Raw genomic sequence first — 27,807 nt, 5'->3', positions numbered from 1 at the left:
TGAGACAGATTTGTTTATTATCAAGTCTGCGATTTTGGGTTGCAGCAACTTTTAGTTGTGGGTGAGATCAGCTAAGGGAATCAAGTGCGCAGTTGCTGGGATCATAGGCGTAGGAGTACAACTGTACCTTGAATCGGTGGGAGACTAATTGGGGTTCAACTATAGTCCAATCCGAAGTTAGCTTGTAGTAGGCTAGTGTCTGTAGCGGCTTAATACAGTGTGTATTCAATCTGGACTAGGTCCCAGGGTTTTTCTGCATTTTGCAGTTTCCTCGTTAACAAAACTTCTGGTGTTTGTGTTATTTCTTTTCCGCATTATATTTTTATATAACTGAAATAATACAATTTGTGCGTTAAGATCATCAATTGGGAATACAACATTTGGTTGTTGATTGATATTGGTTGATCCTTGGATATTGGTCTTTGGTACCGTACAAGTTATTCCTTGTGTTTGATTAAAGACTCGCTATTGTTTTAGCTTGAGTAAATCAAAACAAGTGAGACATATTACTCCTTGAGATACTTTAATCTAGATTGAGTATGACTGTCTAGTTGATTCTCTAGAAAAGTATTTCGGAGTTTTTCTATACAGATTTTTAATCGAATTATTGGGTGGTGTTGTTAGACCCCCCGCTTTTTCACAAACCTTGGTAAACAAGGGTTAGCGTTTGTCTCACAACGTCTCTACCTAAAAACAGAGACGTTCGCATCCTCATCTTTAACTTGAGAAAGTGGGGTTTTGCGTTTTTTTTGTGGCTCAAGTATTGTATCTTTTGTTAAGAAAGTTGTCCTCTAACAGTGTAAATAGTGGATCATTAAACTACAGAAGACTAGTTCGTCTAGGGTTGTAAACGTTCATAAACCGTGTGTTGCTTCCTAAAGTAATACAGTTTCATGGCTCCTGTGACTAGAGGTAGCGCAAGCAGGAATGCAGTTGAAGCAGCTAACGTACGGCGGTGTACAGGAATCTCATCCACAAAGGTGAAGAAAGTGAAGGATGTAATTAATGGTAAAGATTCTTCCTCAAACTGGTTTGTTTCCTCTTATCAGTGTGATGATAGTTTCAGGAATTTGGTAAAAGAGTTCATCAATAAAAGAAATGACTTAAAATCTCAAATCTCTTCATCTTTGGAAGAGCTCATTCACTATGAACAGATGTTGTCTTTAACAACGAACATCGTATGTAAACTGAAAAGAGAACTCAGTATGTTGACGGTTATTCCCAAAGAATTGGAAGAATTGAACGATCCCATAATCAATGGATTTTTCAATAATGAGAAGGAGTTTTCTGTAGATGCCCTGAAAAAAATCTACAATGCCTATGATGTCTTCTTTTTGGCTTAGTAGGAAGAATAACTAGTGCTTTGAATAGCGATGATTGTGACTACACATAGCTATTACTTTTCATCTTCTTGTGTTTATTTTTTAGGTTTGTTGGTATAAAATTCTAAATATATTTGGAGGATGATGTTTTGCAGTATTTAATCTTTATGATTTGTTATATTGTAATTTGTTATGGGATATTAGTGTTTACGTCCGTGAACTATGTTGTCCCATATTTTGTCAAAAGTAAAGTCTTTCATGATCGGTATTTGTTTATTGGTTTAAGAATGAATAAACTTTTGACATTTACAAAAGTTAAGCCTATATTGTCAATTCTTGACGGAAGATAGGTTAAAATCTTTTGTATCCAAGGATTATTGCTATTGTATATGCTTGTGCAAAAGAATGAATCCTTGTGTATTCCACGGTATTGATCTTCATTGATCCATCCTTTATGTATTACCGTGAGGCTCCGTAATGTGTCTTATGTTGAGCAAGATACGACAAAGTTGATTATTTTTGATTAGCCTTGTTGGTTGTTCCGTAAGATACTTTATGTTGAGCATTTTAGAACTAAATTAATCATTCTCTTGGTTATTTAGTTATTACTCCGCAAGTTCTCTTGTGTTGAGTATATGAACGATTAAGCCAATCACTCTCTTGTATGGTTAACTTAGTCGTTGCTCCGTAAGTTTACTTATGTTGAGCACAATGAATTAAATTGATCACTTTTGTGTTTAATTTGATTATGTATTCCGATTAACTTAATCATGGGTTTACTTATGATTAATTTGATTGAGTTTTGGATATAAAAATCATTCTCATGGTTTTGGTGTCCAATAAAAATCCTTCTTTTCTCTTGAAATTAAGGTCGCTCGTCGTTGTTCTTTCGGGAATGACATCAAACGGAGGAGAGTTCTTTTGAACTTGTGCTTAATGGTCATATCTTGAGGGATGTGCGACTGTGGAATTTTAGAGGGGTTATCTTGTATCTTTAAACTCCTTGATGAATGATGTTAGCTTCGGATATATGATTGCATCTAAATAAGATGATGTGTGTTTCTTTCTCTCAGTCATGAAATGTCTCTTACAGAAATTTCATTATGAACCCGTTCTTGTAACTTTGCCAATTTTATTGACAAAAAGGGGGAGAATTAATATGTAGTTCACACTACAAATACATATGGTTTTCGGATCATTCTGTAAGGGGGAGTGGTTTTCATGTGAGATGGAGTATTGACTAAGGGGGGTGATACATATCACCATAGTATTATTATTTAAGTTGTGATACAACTGAGCTTTGACACTGTGTAATAATACTATGACACTGTATAACAATGATCGAGACCAATGCTTTCTCATTGTTATAGCTATGGATCTTCAACAACGATGGTGCTAAACTTACAACCTTTGGGATCATTAGAGTACTTGGAAGTGACGAAGATTTCGAGGAATGTTGAAGATTAGACATGTGGAATAGGATCTACTAAAGTTTCATTATGTTTTTTGTATTCCATATGTATTGATAGTTTTGTCTCTAAAATTGACAAAGGGGGAAATTGTTAGAGCACTACTCGGTCAAACTCGCATGCGTTGCTATCTCAAGCATGTTTGTCAATGTTAGTGATCAAAACTATAAGTCTTGATTTCTAGTATCTTATAGCTAAGTCTCGGACTAGGATAGTAAGCGTAGTTGAGCTCAAGGACTTCATGGCGATTCATCATACAAGTAGAAGGACTACTCAAGGAACCGGTGGAACTTCTCGACAAAAAGGTATGTGGAGACTTGAACTTATCTGTCACTCAAAAGTCTATCTATTCTATCTCCTACTCTTTGAGACAAAAGTCGTATGCTATATATATAGACTAGATCATACACATTTGGTATTTCGAGCCGAGTATACCTCGCCTATCTATACCTCGAAATATGTGTTGGTAAGATTTTCGCTTCGACCAAGTTTATCTTTACCTAGTGACGAAAGTCATGAATGTTTCAATCACCTTGAAAATTGCTTTGACGAGAAATGGTGTAACAGCTATATAACGTCCTCTAAGAATGTTTCAATGATTGGAATGAGAGTTTAGATTACATCACCAATGTATTCCTTGAACCGAAGTTCTTGAACTTTGATGATCAGGAGAACCGGAAGTATGGCAAGTGCCAAGTCCGCTAACTACCGAAGTTCTCAAACCCGAGAATTTCTGCTGGAGTTGACAAACTACTTGCGTGAGCCAAGTCCGCGAACCCAGTCCGTGAACCGACGAAGTTCTCAAACCCGAGAATTTCTGCTGGAGTTTGTAAACTCTGTCCGGTGTCTTAAGTCCGCGAACCTAGTCTGCGAACTTGATAAGGTTATATATCTAAATATGATCTCTGAACTTAATCCTAAAAGACTAAGGAATGCTTTTGCAATCAGTGGCTATTAAAGTTCATGAACCGATTCTTGTGAATCAAATCATCTTTGCTTCAATTGTGTCTTGTGTAGTTACATAAGATTTCCTTGCAATTGAAAAACTCTCTTAACTAGTTCATTTGAGTCATTTGAACTAGTTATGGTGAAGAAGAACATGGTTGGTATGAAATGCTCTTATGGTTAACCTTTTTGGTAAAATATTGTTGAACCAACAATGTACATGTTTGGGTGCGGTTTACAAACCTAGAAGCGTACATTCATTTGTGTATGAAAAGCTAAGTTTTCGATTTAACGGTTGAGAAATATTAGCTTGAATCTAAATCGGGTTTTCATCTAACGGTGGATATTGATTCCTTTGTAACTAAGGCAAAACCCTGATTGAAAGACTATATAAGGGGACATCTAGCAACTCTGCAAAACTAATCCCCACACCTTATGTGTACTACTAGTTTGCGTGCTAGAGTCGGTTCTCCTTTAACCTTTGGGTTTCTTCTTCTAAAACCAGGTTAACGACTTAAAGACTTTATTAGGATTGTGAAGCTAGACCGATACTACTTTTATCGTAGTTGTGTGGTTTGATCTTGCATCTTCTATCGTAATAGTACAATCATATTGATTGGATAGAGATTGTTTTATTTCTCCGATAGGCAAGATATAAAAAGTAATCACAAACACCTTCATCTCATTGTTTGTGATTCCACGACATCTTGTTTCGTTACCATACGATTAAGATTGTTGTGAGATGATTGATTAATCTAGGCTATTCTTCGGGAATATAAGACCGGATTATCAATTGGTTCCTGTTCACCTTGATTATTATCAAAAGACGGAACAAAAACTTTAGGGTTTTTCTGTGGGAGACAGATTGATCCTTTGATAGACTTGTCTGTGTGAGACAGATTTGTTTATTGCTAAAGCCTGCGATTTTGGGTTGTAGCAACTCTTAGTTGTGGGTGAGATCAGCTAAGGGAATCAAGTGCGCAGTATCCTGCTGGGATCAGAGGCGTAGGGAGTACAACTGTACCTTGGATCAGTGGGAGACTGATTGGGGTTCAACTATAGTCCAGTCCGAAGTTAGCTTGGAGTAGGCTAGTGTCTGTAGTGGCTTAATACAGTGTGTATTCAATCTGGACTAGGTCCCGGGGTTTTTCTGCATTTGCGGTTTCCTCGTTAACAAAATTTCTGGTGTCTGTGTTATTTTAGTTTCTGCATTATATTGTTTATCTTTATAATTGAAATAATACAGATTGTGTGTATAGATCATCAATTGGTATAATCCAACCTTTGGTTGTTTGATTGTCATTGATTGATCCTTGGACATTGGTCTTTGGTACCGTCCAAGTTATTCCTTGTGTTTGATTAAGACTCGCTGACTTCTATTAGCTTGAGTAAATCAAAACAAGAGAGAGATATTAAATCCTTGAGATACTTTTACCTAGATTGATCCTGACTCTCTAGTTGATTCTCTAGAAAGTATTTCGTAGTTATTCCATACAGATTGCTAAGCGAAATATTGGGTGGTGTTGTTAGACCCCCGCTTTTTCATACTACAGCGCTAATGTGCCTCAAAGGTTTTGCAGATTACTTACTCGAAGATTAAAGGTTCCTAGGATGAATTCTAATGAAAGATACTTAGGAATACCTCTCATTATTGGAAAGAATAAAGTCAGACGCTTCACTGGCCTGGTGGAGAGAGTGAAAAATTGACTTTCCAACTGGAATAGTGAGTCTATGTCACAATGCAATAAATCACTCATGATAAAGACGGTCACTAACACTATTCCAGCTTACTCTATGAGCTGCTTACAAATACCAACTGCAACTATCAAACAGATTGATACTCTACGTCGTAACTTTTGGTGGGGTTTTCAAGAGCACAAAGGAATCTGCATTACTTCATGGAAAAAATTGGGATTACTTAAAAATCTTGGAGGACAAGGCTTCAGAGATTTGAAAATATTAAATCAAGCACTTATTATAAAGGCATCTTGGAGAATGTGCATAAAATCTGAAGAGTAATGGGTCAAAGAAATGCAATCTAAATATTCCAGGCACTCATTTACTCCATGCAAATTTCAAGACAAACTGCTCTTGGGCATGGAGAGGTCTTCAGAAGCAAATCCCTTTCATAAAACTTCATAGAAGGTGGAGATTAGGAAGAGGAAACAAAATAAAAATCTGGATTGATGTTTGGATCTCTGGGTTGGCGTGTCCTCTGGTTCCAAGACAAGGTGCTACAGATAGTGAGGCAATACATATGGGTTCATGACTTATTCATCCAGGATGGTAGACAATGGAATGTGGCTTTATTACATCACTTGTTTGATTCAAATACAACTAATTTAATACTCAACATGAGGATTCCTAATGCAGTAGAAGACAAGCTTGTCTGGACACTTACAAGACATGGGAACTTCACTCTAAAGTCTGCCTACAATAAACTATATGAAAACAGTTTGGGTAATTTACAAGTATCTCAGAAAATTGGCAACTCAAATATTAGTTGGATGCACTTATGGAGCATTGAAACTTGGCCTAGAGTCAAGCACTTTTAGTGGAAAGTTCTATCTGACATTCTTCCTACAAAAGTTAGACTCTCAAGAAATTGCAGCTACATAAATTGCTTATGTCCCCTCTGTAAGCAGTTTGATGAAAACCTATTGCACATATTATTCTTCTGTCCTTTCTCAAGGGCCGTCTGGATGCGAATACCTGGTGGTGCAGTAGTTTTAGCAATAATACATACTGATGTTACTCTATGCTTTGAAAACTGGATGAGACAAGTTGTTCAGCCTTCTTCTCAGGGTTCTAGTCTGAATCAAATTATGATAGTTTCTTGGACTATCTGGAAAGAGAGATGTGAAGTTAATTTCCAGAATAAGAAAGCAGATCCCATTATCACTGCCAGAAAAGCACTGAGTTTTGCTAGCTACATTGATAAAGTCAATACCAGATATCTAGTGAACCTTAATAGCCAACCTCATAACATGAATATCACCCCTAGATGGAAACCACCAATATACCCTTTCTTTACTATTAATTGTGATACCTCTTTTGATATTAATACATGACTAACTGGTATTGCTCTTATTCTTCGTGACCACACAGGAAAATGGTATGGAGGAAAGTCAAAATGCTATGAAGGAGTGACAGACTCAGAGCGTGCAGAATGTCTTGCTTTCTCTGATGCAGTCAGCTGGAGTAATGATTTAGGAAACACACACATCGTCTTTGAGACTGATCTCAAAAGTATTGAAGGCTATTTCAACAAATCATCACCAGTAATTGCTTGGGAGAATGAAGATATCTTGCTAGATGTTGTTTTAAAGTTGAATAATATCCCCCATTGGGAGTGTAATTTCATTCCTAGATTGTGTAATAAATTTGCTGATAAACTAGCTAAATACTGCAGGAAAAATGGTGTAACTCAAACTTGGGTTGATCATCCACCTAGAGTCATTGAGGGTCACTTATTGTTAGACTTGGGTATTTCTCCAGATTAATCAAAAAAAAATTTTTGCATCAAAAAAAAAAAACTTTGAATACTCATGTTTGGCAGCATCCAGTGGTGGTATTCACGGTCGCTCAAGGCACATGAGTGTAAATGAAACATAAGATATTGAAGTCCAGATACAAAACCTTGCATTTCAACTCGAGACAAGACTATCGGACCAAGGAATTCATCTCTTGACCCAACTAAGGCTTACCATTCTGGGCCGCCATATCCTTCCACTTCAACTTAGCCACCTCCTGCTACTTTTCATCCTTATAGAGGAGGAGATTTGCGTAGTTTCTCAAATTTGAAAAATACTATAACCCCCTACTATATGGGTTAAACATATAGAAGCCCCACAAAATGGATCCTCCACTATCAACTCCATACTTTAGGAAAATGATACTGCTAGGCCCAAAAAATCAAAAAAAAATTCAGATCTGGCCCATAATTAATTATTATGAATTTTATTAGTGATAACACTACCCTTTTCTATAAATACAAGAGGAATATCAGAAGATTCTTTTCATTTCTCTATTCTCTTTCTCTCTCTTCTCTCTTTCTCTCTCGGCTCTATCGAATTCAGTTCGACGAAGAAAAAGAATAATCAATTTGAATCAATAGAATTCATTGCTAATCATCATTTAAACTACAAATATGGATCAATCGTTCAATCGATTTTATGTGAATCTAGGTTTCAGTTGGTTCTAAGCTGCATCAGATTAGGTTTTCGTTGGTTTAATTGGTTTTATGAAGAATTTTAATTTGGATTTTTAGGTTTCAGTTGATTCGAAGATGCATCGAGTTAGCTTTTCGTCATTCTTACTTTTCTTAGTTCGATTAGGTTTTTGATTTTTGTTTTGATTGATTCTATTCAGATCTGAGAAGAAGAAGAACCTGATTTTTCTTGAATCTATCGAAGATCTTCAATGTCGTTTTAACCTTAATTACTTGCTTTTTGTGCAGGTTCAACAATGGAATTAAGAAGATCTTCAACATCAGCAGAAATGAAATCGTCGTCATTCATTTCAGCTTTGACAACAAGTAATGAAGAATCATCTTATAATAATAATTCGTATGAAGATTTGGTATGAGCAAGATTTAAAAATCAGTAAGATTTCTCTCGTTTTACCCATCTATTTGATATGAATTTCGTTTACTTTAATTTTCGAACTAATTTGAGCGCATCTTTAATGGATTTTGTTCTTGGTTTATTGTTTTAAGTTCAATATATATTTGTTACATTCAGTACCTTGTCTTGAAGATGGAATATTAATCGATGAAGATAACTGGAAGCATACAGTTGAATCTAAGCAACTTCAACAACTATTTCAATAGAAAATCAATGAAATAAGATAAGTTTCTTTGAGTTTTTTTTGGTTTGAATGCATCATATTGAAATTGTATATACTTTATGATTTGAGTTTACTGTTCTTTTGGTCAGAATTGGATTGATATTTCAATGTGATTGAGTTTCTCATTGTGATGATTATTCACAACATGTGTAACTTTCGTCTACACATCCAAATTGCATGTATAACTTGCGTCTACACATCCGAATTGCATGTGTAACTCTCAGTTACACTATTCAGATGCTCTGTAACTCCTAGTTACACTAGTCATATACATGTGTAACTCCTATTTAGACAAGTCAAGTGCATGTAAAACTGGTTATACATTGTTGTGTGTATTGTTCTTTTTAATCTCATAAAAGCTTATTACTTTTTGGTTTCTTCAGGTTCCCAATAACTCAATAAAATTGACTACTTATTTGTCGTATTTTTGTAGGATGGTCTTCCTGGAATTGGAGTTGGCGCTGAAATGATAAAATGAGGACTAGGAAGTGGAATTCATAATTGAGCAATTGTGGAATTTCAGAATGGAACGGAGGACCAAGTGAAGAAGATTGTTGACACACTAACGGTGCTGAAATTGCATCCATAGATGTTGTTGGTGAGTGGATGCGCTGATAAATGTTGTGAATATGCTGTTACATTTGATATTTCTATGGATTAGAAGTATTTAAATGTATTTGGGAATGTTTTTTGTCAGAGTTTATGGTCAGTCCTCCATTTGTGTTCCTTACCTCGGCTAAAAGGTCATTGTATGATGAGATTGCGGCTGCTTTCCGGGTGAAGAAAGAAGGTGCTTTCACTTGTGAAGTTAGGTATGCCTGTGTTCAGCCTTTGTGCGTTTGATTAATCAGTTTACAAACCTGATCATCATCTCATATTTGATTGAATTTATCCATCCATCACTACTAGCCATATGCATGTGTAACTGAAAGTTACACAAGGCAGATGCATGTGTATCTCCTAATTACACATGTTATATGCATGTGTAACTCTCAGTTACACAAGTCAGCTGGTGTAAGCTTACACGATGATATATCTCTATATGATTCTTGGTTCATTTATGATCAATGTATGCTGAAAAATATTGAATAGTGCTGGCAATAATTTTGATTACTTTATTTGGTTTTGAATTATTTTTTTGTAGTGGATTGACTACCTCAAACTACACAAAGCTTGCTTAATAGTATCAGAAGTATAGGGATCAAGGTTTGTGTTTCGATTTTTAAATGCCAGTACCTTTGGTTTATTTCGTCTGAAACTTATATAAGTAATTCATTGGACTTACCTAATATGCTAGCTTTGGAAATTGATATCATGAGATATATTTACATATTTAAACTGAACCAAGAATGTTGTTCATGTGAAACCAATCCATTGAATCTGCAGTTTAAAATACTGTTTCCTTGTATTATAATTTTCGGGATTTTTGGTTGAATTAGAAGCTTTGAATTGCATAGGATATAAGAATGATTTAACATATTATTACTATCCATTTTTTTTGGTTATTAATGATGTTACGCTAACTTAGGATGTATACTAGTTGAAACATATTTTATTTGTTTTACATTTAAAGCTTTTGGTGACTACTTGTTGAATATGACATTCAGTGCTTGTGTCTGTATAGTTTTTGAAGAAGCTGATGGTGGTAGTTATGCTAATTTCAGAGAGGATGTGTTGGTTATATTTCAGGTTACACTAGTCATTTCATGTATAACTTCTAGTTATATTTCAGGTTACACTAGTCATTTCATGTATATTTCATCTTTACCACATGTCATTTCATGTATAACTGCTAATTACACTAGCCAGATGCATCTTCAATTTTTCTTCTCTTTTATTTTTGTTGTTCTCTTAAATACTGAATGATATTTGTTTGCATTATTGTTTTGGCATTGGTTCATATGTCTGTTCATTGTAACTGTTATCAACATTAAGCACTCTTCTGGACTATTTTTTGTTGTTCTCCTAAATATTGAACAATATTCTTTTGCATTTTTCTTTTGACACTGGTTCATGTTTGTTTGTTGTTATATTTCATGTTTCCGATTAATTCATAAAAGCTAATTGCTTATTTGTGGTAGTGGTCTCGCTGGAATTGTAGTTGACGCTGAATACACAATCAGATGCATGTGGAACTCTCAATTACACTAAATAAATGCATATGTAACTCTCAATTACACTAGACAGATGCGTGTGTAACTTCTAGCTACACATGCTGAGAAATTATTGTATATGAAATACATGTATTTTTTGTATGCGTTCTTTTTAATGCCTATTTTTTTGATTTGTAACTTTGCATTACACATGTCATAAGGATGTGTAACTTTTGGATACACATGTCATATGCATGTGTAACTTCTGTTTACACATTCACACTATATTTTAATAATTTTGGGCCTAGATTTAATAATTTTGGGCTTAAATTTAAATTTTATTTAATTTGGGGCTTGACAATATATAAAAGGGCATGGATGTCTTTTAATAACTCAGGGCCTAGATTTAAACTTCTTTTAATTAAGGGCCTCATATTATGGGTTATCCATGGGTTGGGCCTTAGCCTAATTTTCCCAAAATTGTTTGCGGGTGGAAATATTCTGAATCTTAACCCCACCAAAATGATGAAAAACATCACAAAATTGGTCAAAAAGACCAATTGCAACAAATCCTGGGTGAAATATATTCCTAGGTTTAGATATTGTTCATATAGCCAAAAAACAGAAAAATACTGTTCATTTAGCCAAAATGGATATTTGACCCATAATATTTTTATTTATTAACCTGAAGAGACAAATATGTCCCTATCTTCTTCAAATAGCTACTGGACTGAAGAAGAACAAAGTAATCAACTAAAAACAGAGTATTTCATTGCAGATCAAATAAAAACAGAGTAAAAAAAACAGAGTACTTAATTGCTCTGTTTTATGAATTAAAACAGAGCAAAAAACAAAGTGCGTGAAATAGAGCAAAAAACAGAGTGCGTGAAACAGAGCAAAAAACAGAGTGCGTGAAACATTGCAGATCCTTCATCTCTGCCTCATGCCAACCACAATTGCCATCACCTGCACATCTGTAATGTCATCTCCTGCATCATTCCATTGCAATACCAACCAGTCCACCTGACACTTCACTAGAACCAGTTTCTCCATCATCAAAACAACACCACCACTACCCATTAACTACATTACTGCCACCAGATCCAACAACTGCAGCTGCAACTAATAGCAGTACCTGCATCATTCAAATAAACAATGTTAAACAGATACAATAACAACAATTGCTTAATTTTACAAGTGCAACTGAAATTTTTGTTCTAACTCACAATAAGAGATGGCCTGTATAGTATTAATTTCTAACATAAGTGAAACACTCTTTAGCGGAGTTTGCATTTCTTTCATTAATCCAAACAAAGAATACTCCTTTAAATACAATCTATACTAATCTCACAATTGTCAATTCCTCCCCATTCATCAACTGGCATAATTGTTTTCGGCACGACATTCTTAATATCAGCACAAGATGTAATCAGATACATTAAGAAATAAATACATCACGCACCTGGTTATATCCAGCGGTGCGACTATTATTCCAACTTTAGTTTCAGTAATCAACACAGGATGTACCTGTGTACGTCAAGAAATAGTACAGGATGGCATGTACTTTCCCATCTATCTGTTCTTTTTCTTCGCATAAGTTGAGACTATACTTTTTAAAATAAGAAAATTAGTAAGGCTTATGTAATTGTCAAAAGAGATTATACTGTTACTGCATTATCAGTGAAACAAAATTTAATACATTGCAAAATCCAACACATTGCAAAACATAATGAAACTGGTTTCATCCTAGCCTAAATATCAGTGAAACCAAATTTAACCAAATTTAAAACAGGATGTAACTGGTTTCATCCTAGTTTAAACAAGGGTGAAAACAAATTCAAAAATTTTTAAAACATGATGAAACTGGTTTCATCCCAGCCTAAATATCGATGAAACCAAATTTAAAACAGGATGTAACTGGTTTTATCCAAGCCTAATTTAAACATGGGTGAAAACCAATTAAAAAAATTTTAAAACTTGATGTAACTGGTTTCATCCCAGCCTTAATATGGGTGAAAACAAATACAACCCAATTTAAAACATGATGTAACTGGTTTCATCCCTGCCTAATATCGATGAAACCAAATTTAAAACAGGATGTAACTGGTTTCATCCAAGCCTAATTTAAACATGGGTGAAAACCAATTAAAAAAAAATTAAAACATGATGTAACTGGTTTCATCCAAGTTTAAATATGGGTGAAAACAAATACAACCCAATTTAAAAACATGATGTAACTGGTTTCATCACAAAATTAATCTGAATAGCTTCAAATGGACATTTCTATTCCAACATCAAAACAAACAAAACACACCTCAATTAGACAACTGAATAAGAAAGGAAGAAACAGAACAAAAAAAAAAAGGCAAAAAAGGTGGTACCTTGACACAGATACCACATCCAATACACAGCTCCTCAGAGATGTAAGCAATCTTTCCAGCTACAGTAAGCTCAATACACAGTTTCTCTGTTGAAAACCCAAGTTAGGAAATTGAAAACCAAAACCCTAAATTACAAAGATTTAATAATTCAGAATAAGACCCAAATCCGTTTGAAAACAAAGAGTTGTTCAATTAGGGTTAGCAGAAGATGGAGAAACCGATTTCTGATAATGTTGATTTTCACTGTAGATGGTGAGAGACGTTGATGGTGGGTATGAGAAGATACAGACACCGATTTGAGAAGACCCCAAATTCTTATTTTTGATGGTGAGAGACGTTGATTGTGGATGGTTATGGAAATGGTGGAGAATGGGATCGAGAAATTGATGAGTTCTAGTAATAAAATCATGAAAAACAATCAGGATCGAGAAACTTACCAGTGAAATTGATGGAAGAAATCAATGGATTCGGTGGAGAGCAGTTGAAGAAGGGTTTTGGAGATAATTGATGGTGGTGCTGGTGGTGGTGATGAAATCTTTTTGAAGAGAGATTTTGATTTTTCCACGGTGGTGATGGCGGAGATGGAGAACGAGATGTTTCTGGTAGAGGGTGGCGGAATTTTTGAGAAGATGAAGATGAAGGCGTTTTTTAGTTTTTTTGAAGAAAGAAGAAGAACGTGTCGAGGTATAGGTGGACGTGGCAGGGTAGTTGTGTCCATTTCACACAAAAGATTCTTTTCGACATTTGACCCAGACTGAAAGCTTACAAGTCCATATGGCCCAGGAAACACACAATTTTGGCTATATAGCCCATTTTCTGGAAAAACATTAGAATGCACTTCTAATAATTCTAGTTTAATTTCTACAATGAATGAATGTATCCTAGTTTATGAACGTATTCTAGTTTTATATCATGACCATTACATCCAATTGAGGATTGACTATCAAATTTGAATGAAAAAATAATTGAAAATGAGGTATGTTACTATTACGTATCTCTACGTTCCTACCGAAAATGAGCATATTCCAAGACGTATAACACCACCATTCACTACTTTGAAAATGAGCCATCGAGTGATTTCTGGCCGTCGAAATTAAGACCGATAGATTGTGTTTCTAGCCGTCGAAATTAAGACCGATAGATTGTGTTTTATGATATTTAGGAATGTGCTCATTTTTGGTTCATGTAGAACTTGGTAAGAGGAACATATCCTCAAAATATTAACTTCAAATCCGTTACGATTTGATTTTTATTCACAAAAATGACGTCCAAACGTGTGAGATAGGGTGATAATAAAAGTGTAAAGGGACTCTTCCTCGTTTGTTTAACACCGAGGATTTCGAAACAGATTTCTATATTTTCAGTGAATTAACTCCTACAACATAGAGAGTAGAGTTTATTTATATTACATACAAAAAGTACAAATCAGGCAGCAGCTGCATTGGCTTTGAAACAAAATGCACCTACAACCTGTCCTGTAGTCAGCCAACCTTCTTTTCTGTTTACCTACTTAACAACAGATATACACAAGGAAGTGTGGATGAACAAAATATACATACTAATGTTACTTCCTCCTTTGGCCTTTCCCCTTTTTATTGTTTTCTGATTTTGATTTTTCCTTCTTCTTGCTACGTTTACTCTTTGATGAAACACTCGCCAGAGGAAATCCTGTAAGATTATTTGGAAGTGGAACCATAAGCATTGAGAAAAATGGATCTGACAGTTGTCTTAATCTTGTCTCCATTGCTTGCGACGGCTGAATGTTCTCTTTTCTGAAACATAACACAACATAAAAAGGTTAGGCTGCTTGGTATTATACTGCAATTGTATATGATTAACTTCTTGGGCAAAAAAAATCATCTTAAATGTCGAGAAACACACTTAATGTGCATCAAAACTGACCTCGGACAAGAAACCCTTAAAGCAATTACGAGTTGCCTTAATTCATCAAGCATGATTTCCGCTTCAGTAACGAACCTACAATCTTCAGCGCCAGAAGATGCATTGAGATTCAATTTGGCAATTGCGGCATCAAGAACGCGAATAAGCAACTCCGCATTAAACTACACAGAAGAAACTAGCAATTAGAGACGCTTTTAATAATAAAATTTAAATTAAATTAGAAACAAATTGAACATTTAAGAAACCTTCAATGCAAGAAGATTCATAGCAAAACCGTCATCTGCACGCCAAACCACCTGGTAACCCCTTTGCAGATCACCGACATGTTCACCCTCATTCTCCATGAACTGCTCCTCTTCACTATATGAACTAGAATGCTGAGAACAAGGAATAATGCTCTCAATATTGCATGAAGGAACATTTTCATCACTTAGGTGTTCCGTCTCCAATTCTACAACAGCATCTTGTGGCACACATTCTGTTCTCTTGCGGTAGAGTATATCCAATAAATCTTCTCTACATAGAATTAACTCCATGTCTATGAATATGGCATCAGAACAGGGAAAGGTTGGACGATTATTACCTAAATACAGAATCACCAGAGGATTCTCAATGATCTTGAGCACCTCCGCAAGTACTTTAGATAATTTATTGTAATCAACCTCCGGGGATACACTCATATAGGGATTATCCGAAGGTTTTGCAAGATCAAGGATTCTTACGAAATTCCAGTGGGAGCAAAGAAGCTGTGTCATCTTTAATGAGTAGATCACAGATAAGATCAAAATGATCTCAACATTGATGGATACCAGACAAACAAGGATAAATAACCTTAAAACAAGAGAAGGATGGTCTTTCTTGGCTGCAATATCAGTTTTCTCAAACCATTCAAGTGTGCTTTTCTCCCTCGTAAGCATCTGATGACCAAAGCCCACCAGAAAACCTTCCAAAGAATATAGCTCAGACTTTAAGCTAGCATCTGTATCTGACTCAGATTTTGATTTCGGTTTCCAGTTCTCACATGTTAGTGTTTCCAAGAGAGTAGACTTTGTCGTGAAAAACATATGTTTCCAAGAACTTACCAAATACAGGAAGCGTTCCATAAGATACGTAAAGTGGAATGGTGAAATATAACTTGACATTTTGCTCCAATTGGGATGACAAGTTTTACCCAAAGATTTTCTAACCTGCAAGAGAAATGATAGCCTCACAATCCCGGAATCAATACAATCTTTAAACTGCTCAAAGAAGGATTTCCAGTGTGGGCTCGGATCAAAACGATTTACAATCGCCTGATACAGTTCAACCGGTAGACTCCCGTACACAAATATCAGCATCACCACTTTCCAAATTCGCCCAAGAGGTACCTTTCTTTCAGAGTTGATTATTTCCATAATTACTTGTTTGGTAATTTCCCTACAAAGCTCTGTTTTTCTTAGCCTAATCATATCTTCTGAAAAAATCAATTTTGAGTCTGCAGGACATATAATTTCGAAAAACCGCTGCCTAGAAGACGCCGAGTACTCAAGTAGTGCCTTAGGAGCCTCCCAATCCAATACCTTGGGTTCGATGAGCCCCTTTGTGACTTCAAATATGTGAAGAGAAGTCGTTCCCTGATTAAACAACGAGAAAGACTTTCCATCGTAAAACCCATAAAGGCTGTTGAGCTTCTCTACTACATTCATACCAAGACAGGTGACTTCTGAAACCCAGTAACTCTGAGCAGCAGATACAAACTGGTGAACATCCATTGTAACCAATTCCCCATTCCGTCTAACAGATCTATGACAGATGTCTTTCATCCAATAGGCATCTGCATTTAGTAATATATAGATGGAACTGCCATTTTGTATCGTTTTGCAGACACCCAAGTAACCCAAACAAAACTCCCCATAGCCTTTGTAGTCTTTTCCATGTACTGTTCCAATAGAACCAAGGTATACCAATATGCTTAGAATCTTCTCCCTCCATGTGTTCCAGAAGTAATTTAAAGTCTGAGTTGAGACCCTCTTACAGGAAATCATAAGTGCTGCATGTTTCATAGAGTCCAAGATCACCATTTCATCATGTTCATATTTGGCAAGCCTTACCTTAAGATGGAAATCAAGAATCTTCCGAAGGTACAAAATTTCTGCTCCAAGATGACCAAGCCTCTGGGAAGTAGCCAAACAATCTCCCATCTCTGCTAAGCTGCTGTCTTTCTCTGATACTGAGCTAGCCTCCACACAGATTAACTCATGAAATTGATCATTTCTAGATTTTGCAATCAATTTTGATTTTGTCAGAAGCTCCTCTTTGTTTGAGAAATTCTTTAAGGGCCAACCTTTGCTTCCTGTTATCCAAAGAGATTTGACAAGAACATACAGCAAAATGAACCTTGATGCTTCTTCATAGTGCCCACCCTTTTCCAGTATGTCAGCCCCAAGAAGAAGATCTCCTCTCAGTTTGGCCGAATTGGCAGCCTCCATACAGTTTCCAAACTCGACCTCTAAAACTACTAGCTCATCAAGATAACTATGAGTTACCAAGAAAGTCCGCATCAAGTTCAATGAGTTAAAGGCTCGAACAAACTTCATCATACTATTTGTATCTTTCACTTGATGATAGTGAAATGCACATCTCTCTAGAAACTCTTGTTTCAATTCTTTCAGCCCTTGGTTTTCCGTTGCATCAGCATCAAAGATTCCATCTGCTTTCCACTTCTCTAAGAACTGAAGCCCCACTTCCAAAAGATTTCCCTTGGTGCAAACAGTCAGGCACTTCAACAAGCAATTGGCCCTAGAATACACTTCGGCCGCAATAGACCAGCATCCAGCAAGGGAAAAACAATCAGCTGCATCCTCAAGCCATTATTCCTCACAATTCTTTAGATAAAGCATACCTAAAAAGACAAAAAGTTAAAATCATTAAATTGGTTGGAGCAGTATGAATTTTTCAATCCTAATTTGAATTTGATAAGTTGTATAACTAAGCTCTGGTCGAATTTGTTTAAGATGATCCTTCATTAGCATCTTTTTTTAACAAGTGTCTAAATAGTAGTATATTACACGAATTAGGTTAATATCTATCCAAATTCGTCCTGCAGGACCAAAACTAAAGACGACACATAAGAGCGCATTCTCCCTCGAACAATCACTGCCTACTCTGTAAACAGACACAGACTAATGACACTGCAACTTGAATACATCAAACCAGGTCATATCCAACAGGCAACAGAGGCCTTTTAGCTGCAAAAATAATACGTAAACTGAGATACCCAAGTTTTTTCTTTATTACAAGTCATAACACTTCGTAATGAGCCATACATCCAACTCTAGCACCTACTCCCTGTGGTCAACTGTAATGCGCAAGACACTGATTCTTTTTCAAACGAGTTCGCGGGAATGTTTAGGCATTTTCAGAATCAAATTCAATTCCAGGAATGAGCTCAGTTACTTCCGGAATTCATATCAATACAAAAAAAAAGTGGTTTCTTCCTATCCAGGATTTTAGGTGGGTTTAACGGAAAGCTATTTTAGGAATTCGTTTCACTTTTTTTCCTATTTCTGGAGCTTAGGTCTACGTTCCTCTCTTTGTACTTTTATTTTGCAATTTTTTATAAAATTTCATTTCAGTGGGAGATTTCCTTAAAAAAGAATATAGATAGTCCAAACCTGCCCTTTCGAATTCCTTCAACTGTATAAAGCATTTTGCAGCAATCTCGAACTTTCCAATTGTTTCGAAAATTTCAGCAGCCTCTGTCAGAGGAACGCGAGCCAATTCAGAATTTGAACCACCCATTCGGTTAGCAGCAGCTCTAAGTCCAGCAGCTTTATCCCATTTCTCTTTGTATGAGTCTCCAGCTCTTTCGAAACACAATGTTGCCATACCAAAATTACCCTCATTAAATAGCTGCATTGTAGTTATATAAAAGAACAAAAATACAACTATAAGAATCATGCACGGAATAATGCTACAGAGTAGGCAATCTGAAAAGAAAGAACTAAGGCACACATGAGTACATATATGTATGGAATAAATTGCTTGGGGTCCAGTTTAGACCTTGATACCGCGAGAGCACCACTCTTCCTTGCTGCTTTCAACTTGCATTGTCTGTGCAAGAGATTCATCCAGATGTCGAACCTGTACAACTCCCAACTTCTTCCAGTAATCAAATATAGGCAGCGAGGATTTGTCTATATTTTCATAGATCCATAATCTCTGCTTAGCACGAGTAAGAGACACATACAGTTGCTTCAATTCAGAGCAAAGAATCTTGTGCTTAGTCGAGCAGAAACTCGGAAATGATTTGTGTTCGGTACAATGAAACAGATCTAGTTCCTCCATGTATCCGTAAATAACTCGCCACTGATTCTTTAAAGGAGATGTTCAAAAAAGTTGTACAACAGAACATCCTACAAATATGATAGAATATCAAAATGCATGCCTTCTAAGAGGATAAACAGTAAAAAGCTTGATTAATATGCAGAGTTCAAACAGAAAGCAGTTAGGCTGTAGCTCCTTAGGCGCAATCATGCCAACTACTTTGCATAACGCCCTCAAATATTTGCAGCTGATAGTAACTATGTATAATGGTCGGGTATACTATTGCTCTTTCACATTCACACTAAGCACACTTAACATTTGGTCATGTATATTTGCAAATATTAATGGTAGAACTTGGAATTTCACATGCTGCCAACGAAACTGCAAATAGTTCATATAAATCACCATTCAAAATGAAACCAGAAAGCCTGCACAACTTTTTAAACATGACCAGGCTGCCCTTCTGATGTATGCCGTATGGAAAAGACTAACAGGCTATCTATTGGTTAAGTGCTTACACAGTGGTACGATCATAACCAAAGATCAAAGACCAAAACAAACGATCAAATTTGAGTTTAGTCTGGTGTTTGACGTTACGGGTGAAAGACCAAATTTGATCGAGCGTACACTATATATTCGCCTGGTGTGGGGCGTGGGATATACGTCCGCTTGATTGGGGAGATTTTTAAAAAAAAAAAAAAAAAGAAAGAAGTGGGGCGGAGGTATAAAGCCCGCCCCACAAAAATTTTTTGGAAAACAAAGAATGGGGCGGGGGTATAATGCCCGCCCCATACAAAATTAAAAATAAAAATAAAAAATGGGGCGTAGACTTTACGTACGCCCCATGTGAAGCGTAAACTTTACGTACGCCTGGTGTGGTGCGGGGACTTTACGTACGCCTGGTGTGGGACGTAGATTATATAACCGCCTGGTGGTGGGGAGTGAACTATATGACCGCTCGACTATATCTGGGTTTGGTCTTGATCGCCGATCAAATTTGGTCTAGGTTTTACTCTTTGATCAAATTTTGATCGATGGTCCGTCTCACTACGCCAGCCCATTCGACTAGAAATTTGCTCTTAGTCGTCCACTGCAGTTGCTCTTAGCTGGCCTAAAAGACTATTTTCACTTTCTAATTTAAAAACATGAGAAGTAACACAGTTTATACTTTACAGTTTCAACTAAAGAAATGCAGAAACCATATATTTGGGGGAAAAAAGAGAGGAAGGTTAAGAGATGCTCATAATTGTTATTCATTTTACAGAGAAAAAAATAGCTAACCACTGAGTCACTGACCTGAAACTCGAGGCCTTTCCACTCAACTAACTCAACTAACGTCAACACAAGGGCTTGCTTTCCGATTTGGTCAGAGACTTCTTTCTTCGCAGAATCATCACGTACTAATATAACTTGTTCTGCTCCAAACCCAATCAAACTCCCACAAGTACTCCCACTATTTCCAAAAATTGTTACAATTGCATTTTCGTCGTTCACAGATTCAAGTAAAACCGGTGCTTCACCATAAATAAGGCTACTCTCGGGGCTTAAAGAATCAATCGAGAGGGGAAAGAAGTGGTAAAGAAGCTCAATTACGCTCTGAGACAGCTTGAGAATACCAGCATGAGTTCGGAAATGATGCAAGAAAATAAGCACACGCAGATTAGTCTACATGTTGATCATATTAAAAGTTAACTTGGTTTCCTTAATTATTAATAGAAAGACCAATCTTCTCAAATATACAGAAAACAAATATAATTTATTTATATTATGCATCATCTACTAAGGTTTAACAAAATATCATGAGCGAGAATGGTTTTGCCAAAGCCATACGAAGCTAGAATTGATGGCACAAGTTGGCAGGATAAGAATATTATCTTACTGGGCTGTGACTCGTGAGTCTTACCACACACCATGTCCCGAGTGACTTGGTATTTTTTTACTTTCTAATTCAGCACCAATTTTTTTCTCTGTATCTATTGAGAAAGATATGAAGACCATTAACTATATTGTCGACAATTTGAAGTGAAAGAGGAACAGTTGATTTTTTATTTTTTTTTTTAAATATTGAATGTGGGAACCAGATGGAGAGAGCTAAAGGCTGTGCTGATGGGCCAAACTAGATATAAGATCTCCCTAAAAATTTACATGATCCTAAGACCTACAAAGCACTTAAAATTTGGTCAGAAATAATTTAAAATGCAACCCATCTTCTCAACTATAATTTGAGAACAACTCTTAGTAGGTAAAAGGTTTTAGAATCACGTGTCCTTCTATGAATACAATTGCAAAGTGAGCCCCAGATCCATGTGTAGTTTTAGAAGTGTAACCTGCGTCACTACCTCCACAGAATTTTGTAGACAAATCATAGGGGAGTATAAGAGTTGAAATAAATGGCTCATCAAAAAGCGAATAACATGCAACCCATCAGACAACACCAGGGAATATTACCTTCTCAGATTAGAAATTTGATTCTTGATAGCCGAACATAGTTGAGGGCTGACTGTTACAAACATTGCCGCAGGACAGTTCCATTTGTCTCTCCAAGAACCTCTCTCATCCAATTCTTTGGAGAAGCAGACGTAGAACTTGTACCCACAGACAGTCCTTCGGAAGCGAAATAGTGTTGCTGCTCCTTTTGAAACAATTTCATGGTTAAAATAGTTGTTTTCCCTGTTCCAGACCTTCCAAGAATAAAACTTCTTCTTGGAAAAAGACTTATTTCCAATTCTTGATCTGTCATTTCAAAAGGAAGATCGAGTTCTATGCCGTCACTTCCAGATAACAAATGGCTCACAACACCAGATGATAAAGAGTAGAATTTCATCAGTAGTAGACTCTCATTCACTTTTGAGTTTTCTAGATAGCTTGTCCCGTCACATTCTGCAGCAGTCGACCCACTAGACGACTCAGTTTTTGTATTATATCGAACAACTTCATTACATGGTTCCCATATCGCCGGCACTTCCGAATCCCTACAAAGAGAGAGAAAAACCATCACCCCATGAAACTGGAAGCCTGATGTTATTAGAGTAAAAATAATGAAACTCAATCCTATTCATCAATCGAACTGACAGGTAAACAGAACCAGCTATAATTTGACTATCACCAGACTGGTAATACTAGAGCAGTGTTACCAAACATACCCATCAGCATTTTTTTCTTTACAGCGGTTGATGAAATCGTCAGTGTACATACTAAAGATGCCATCAAGTGGCTTAACAAGTTTTGGTATCTCCTCCAGAGGTAAGATATCCCATATCTTCAAGATTTGGACATAGCTTGAGTACTTCACAATATCAACAGCAGAAATAACATAAAGTCGTCCAACCTTAAACTGTTTCACAAGCTGCAAGGAGTTTCCACAAACAGAGTCTATCTTCTTCGGGATCCAACCGTTGGAAAGCTTAAGCAACAAATTGATAACAGATTTTTGGGTTTGAAATGATTTCAATCTCAGGAATGACTTTCTAAAGTTATCACTAAACAAAACCTGCAGAAATCGAGACAATGAATATGTCAAAGCCAATTGAGTTCAGTATTCCAAAAAAAAAAGTATACAAACAAAGCAAAGAATTTTACTCTTCAAATAAAGAATCGCAGAACATTTGATCTGACCATATTCAGGATTCTACCTTCCACTTGGCAGTTTTGAAGAGTATGCTATCTCCATTCAGTAAGTCATCCAACTGATCAAGTTCTTTCTTGGCTTTCAATGCTGCTTTAGATAGATCTTTGTCTTCACCAGCATTAAATAAACAATGCCGATGTTTGGCATCAGCAACTAATGCGCTCCAGCAAGATCCACTTCTAAGCAGAGTTTTTCCATCACCCAAAATCCAAAGACACCGCCTGCAGTGAAAACATACAGCAAGTGCAGAAAGTCATAATGATACATACAGCAAGTGAACGAAGTCACAACTTCACATACCCTTGCAATTACTAATTACTAAAATATATTCTTAAGGTGAAGTTCACTAGTTTACCGTGCCCTAGTCAAAGCAACGTTAGTTCGCTGAAGATTAGATAGGAATCCAACAGATCCTTCACTGTTAGATCTGACAGTAGAGATTATTATGATATCCTCTTCGCCACCCTGGAAGCCGTCAATAGACTTCACCCTCACAGCAAAGTATTCGAGCTTCTCATATTTGTGTCCAAGTTTCTCTTGAATTGCAGCTACTTGAGCAGCATATGGGGATATTATTCCAATCGTTGGCTTCTCTCTTGCGGCATTCCATGTTGTAAAAGTAAAAACTTTATATGACTTCTTGAAAGAAAAGCAAGCATGATAAACAGATATTCAGGCAGGACAAACAAAATTGACATCCCATGCTGCCACATATAAATTACACGGAAATGTAATGCAATTAAAAACTCACACTTAACCACAGCTCTAAAAAGCTTCTGTACAATCTTCAAAATAATTGCTACTTCCACCATATTTTTTCTGCTATGAGCAACATTGTCTTGTTCATCTCTTCCATCAGAAGTGCTTATGAACGAGTATGGACCAAACATAGGTCCTTGAAGATAGTGTCTTTCATAATTTTTACAGAGAACATTGGGAGCATCTAAAATCTGGTTCCAATAAAAGTTGGCATTTGGGAAAGCACTTATTTTAGGATGCATTATGTACTGAATGTTGAGAAGGTGCTTTGAATGTCCCAATGAACTCAACCTTTCAAATACACTTCTTCCAAATCCAGCACCATCAGAAACCTAAACAAAAAGGCTTTAAAAGAGTTCATAAATCATAAATAAGCAACTCCTGCAAGGAGCAATATTTAAGGTAAATTACACAAACATTGATGTATCTTACGTTTCTTCAAATAATGACTAAAGCCAGGCAAGGTACAAATATTTACCTTGCTAGCAACCATTGCTGGTAGCTGACGCTCGTCACCAATTAAAATAGCATGCCGTATACCTTTAAGCTGCATGGGTATCACTGATTCACACTCTCTTAACTGAGCAGCTTCATAAATAACCAACAAGTTCAGCGGATCCATTTCTACTCTATGCAAAGTGTATGAGCTAGACGCTGTGCAGAAGATGAGGGAGGCAGATTGAAAGCAAAACTGCCATACCAAACTTCTGTTCATACTTTCTGGAAGGACATGAGAAAGCGAATGACAAAGAAACCTTAAGAGTATCTATGCATTCATTTCTGATATTGTACAGCTGAGCAGAATTACGAGATGTACATGCTTCGTTCTCAAGCTTATGGCAAGAATCAACAACTTCCCCATGAGTAAAGAGCGTCTCTATTTCTTTGTCATTAGCATCATTTTGAGACAGAAGACTTCCAAAAGAATCGAGCAAATTAAGAAGGCATACCATGCTTTCAAAATTATGCTGCAACAGAAATCTTTTTGGAAGATGGGTGCATAAATCACTTACACATCTTTTCAGAGGAGATACTACCGCTCTGTATCTATCTCTTATGAACCCGAGAAATGAATTAGGAACCATAGAGGTGGAATCATTGCGGACACTAGTTTTAGCCTTGCCGAGTGATTCATTCTCCAATAAATGATATTGAGCAACACAATCTTCAAGGAGGTTTATCATGGTTAAAAAGCATTTCTTCCAACTGTTTTGTGGCGCAAAACATTCTACCAGCCTGTCCACACGATGATCCAAATAAATCTCCTCGAGATCATCAAAAACTTCCAAACGATTCCTACTACCGAATAAGAGCAAATCTCCCATTGAACATAACAATTCATCCTTTCCTGGATCCATGTGGTAAGGATCTTTAACAAGCTTTAGGACACGCAAGGCCACTTCCTTAACTGCAACATTTGTTGGAGCACATGCAAGTGTTCTACAGCTCTTACTTAAGAGGGTATACAACAAGATACTGAGAGTTTTAGTTTTCCCAGTCCCGGGTGGACCCCAAGTAAGTTTAATAGAAGACTTGTGATTGCACAGCGCTACCGAAATAGAATTAAGTACTGCAGTTGCTTGAGACTAATCAAGAACTAATGACAATCTGCGGCCAAGTTGTTCATCCCAAGTGCTATAATCTTATAAAGAACAAAAATTACAGACTTCTTCGACCTGCAATATAATACAAAAACTTATAATTATGTTCCGCACCAAGTTATCACAAACATCGCACTCGTCCAAATTGCACTCTCTTTCTTTCAATGGAAGCTAAAGTTATGACCGTAAAATAGACAGGAAAGCAAAGCTTTAAGCAAAGAAACAACATAACCCCTAAAATACCCATCAATTTAATACTTTCAACTCAGCACAATAACAGTCCTCGCGAAATCTCGCTCAAGTCATTTTTTAAAAACAAGTGATATCTAATAAGAAATTAATATTTCTTACCATGGAATTGGAGCACAAAACCTCCTTAATGATCTGTAAGTTCCCAGACATGCGTAATGCTCTCCATATTCAAATTTTTGTTGTCATATTAACCAGAAACACAGCAAAAACAGAGTTTCGCATACCATCTTTAGCCTCCAACTTTGAAGTCCGGAACTCCAAATAACTAGATACTTTATCATCTTCTGTAGCATTGGACTCCTTCATATCTTTCATAACTAAAGCAAAAGTACATGTCTTTACACAGTGCTCCAAATCCGAGGCAATTTCAGGTGCCACATCAGACAAAACAAAAAGGTCACCACATTTGGGAGAGTATGGCTCTTTGCCACTATCACAATTTAGGTTCCTCCAAGAATCAAATCTAAGCTCATACAGAAATGAACCATGTGGCGAACACTCCTTCACTGAGATCACTTCAGCATATGGTGCATCAAGTAACACCTCCATACTCGAAAACAGCTCAGCACGAGTTTCCTCTAATAACGGTAAAGTGTAAGAACCCAGGTAATCCTCCACTGACTGGAAACATTCAGGAATCTTTTCCACCTAAACAGCATACAAAGTAGCTAAATCAGATTCCAGAACGAAGAGATCGAAAAAGTTCAGCTTAACACCAAAGCAGTAGAGGTTTGATTCATTTAATTAACGACAACCTTTAACTAGGCAATAATTGGATCTTACAAACTGTAGTCACTAGTACAAAATTGTGGTAACTGGCTTCGGTTGCAAGTTAATTGATGGTACTTGACAAGGAAATGAAGCTTTGACATCCACAACTAGGGAAGTTACAAAGAAATACAAGAACACCAGTTGATACAGGATGTGAAACTAATTTAGCAGACATTGCCTACCATTTTACTTAAATAGCTTACTCTAAGTATTCTAAAATGTATTTACATTAATTTTGGAGCAGGATCATTGTACCCACATGGAGAGGACTGGAGTGATAGCTTCCTTAAGCCAAACCTCAAGATCAGACACACTCAAATCAAGTTCAAACGACTAGTCTTAGATGTCTTTTCTGGCAGTCGATCCCAGATAAATTTTAGACGTTTCTAAAACTCAAAAATGGGTACGATGAGCCACATGCTAATCACCACCTCTGGAGATCACCCACTGGATGCTCTCTATGTTGGCCCAAGATCATAGGATCATAACGTGATCGTGTGGAATAGGATTAGGATTCAAAGCCATAATATAGACATGGTCCATGGATAAACGTTTTCATATAGACTAACAGGGAGAGCGAGATAAAGACAGACCTTGTCTTTATATAACCCTTCGTTGGATATATCCTCGAGAGTCCAAGAGAACACCAGATCAATCAAATCTTTATCAGGAGGTTTATATTTGTAATCACCAGAATGTGCCATTTCAATCACTTCACCGCCATCTTCTACTTCACCTCCAACCTCATTTCTGCATCAGTATGTCAAAACAAAATAACTAAAAATGTGAAATAAAGATACAATATCCTAACTTCGATAGAACGAACAAATGCATATAATAAATGATCAAATTTCCCAGTTCTCAACTACTGTTGCTCATACATATGTGAAGCATGTCACTTGAGTACACATCTTTCACACCGACATGCTCTATTGTGTTTGAACATTTAGCAAACAATTTATTGGCATGGAATTACCGAAATCACATTTGTGGATACTATGACAAACACATGACTAATTTAGTGACATTTCGACAATATACATTAGCCAATATGTATTGCACAATACAAAACACACTAAAAATCAAAGCAAAACCCTCTAGATGGTTGAAGTGAGTGTTCCAAGAACAGATCAAAGTATTAAGAAATTAGGTGTAACAATCAGTAAACACTCTCGAACACACAAGAGAGTAAAACAAATAAGTAATTTCTTCCCACTAAATAATTCCAATAACAACAACAAAAATCCAAAAAGAATAATTAAAAAATAAGATTTTAGTATCAGTCAAAACGAATTTTATTAATTCCCACTTTCAAATCCTGTTTTAAACTTTATTAATTCCAAAGATAGTAACATGTTGTGAAGATTAAAAACAATTAGTTTTACAAATCTTTATCTTTAGTCCTAAATGGCAAAATTGAATATTAATCACTTTTAAAGTCTGATCGATGTTTTTTACTAGTGCTGGTAAATAACTATAAAGTTGAAAACGAAATTACAACTTTTTAAAGGGTTTTAATAAAATGAAAAAA

At 36.3% G+C, this 27,807-nt stretch overlaps 1 protein-coding gene across 1 annotated transcript in view; it reads right to left on the bottom strand.

The window, feature by feature from the left end:
* Positions 1–23,558: 23,558 nt before the first annotated feature.
* Positions 23,559–27,807, bottom strand: part of LOC113317582 — a 4,864-nt gene continuing 615 nt past the window's right edge. The window contains exons 2-5 of the mRNA XM_026565742.1: positions 26,870–27,026; positions 25,605–26,153; positions 24,131–25,328; positions 23,559–23,984 (exon numbers count right to left, since the gene is read on the bottom strand). Of these exons, the coding sequence (XP_026421527.1) occupies positions 25,674–26,153; positions 26,870–27,026 (637 nt within the window). The 3' untranslated portion in view covers positions 23,559–23,984; positions 24,131–25,328; positions 25,605–25,673. The remainder of the gene's footprint in view (positions 23,985–24,130; positions 25,329–25,604; positions 26,154–26,869; positions 27,027–27,807) is intronic.

Source organism: Papaver somniferum, chromosome 10 (genome assembly GCF_003573695.1).
Source record: "Papaver somniferum cultivar HN1 chromosome 10, ASM357369v1, whole genome shotgun sequence".
NCBI classification, from domain to species: Eukaryota; Viridiplantae; Streptophyta; class Magnoliopsida; order Ranunculales; family Papaveraceae; genus Papaver; species Papaver somniferum.
Note: the sequence above shows the minus strand (reverse complement) of the source record. Positions and strands in the feature narration are given on the sequence as shown.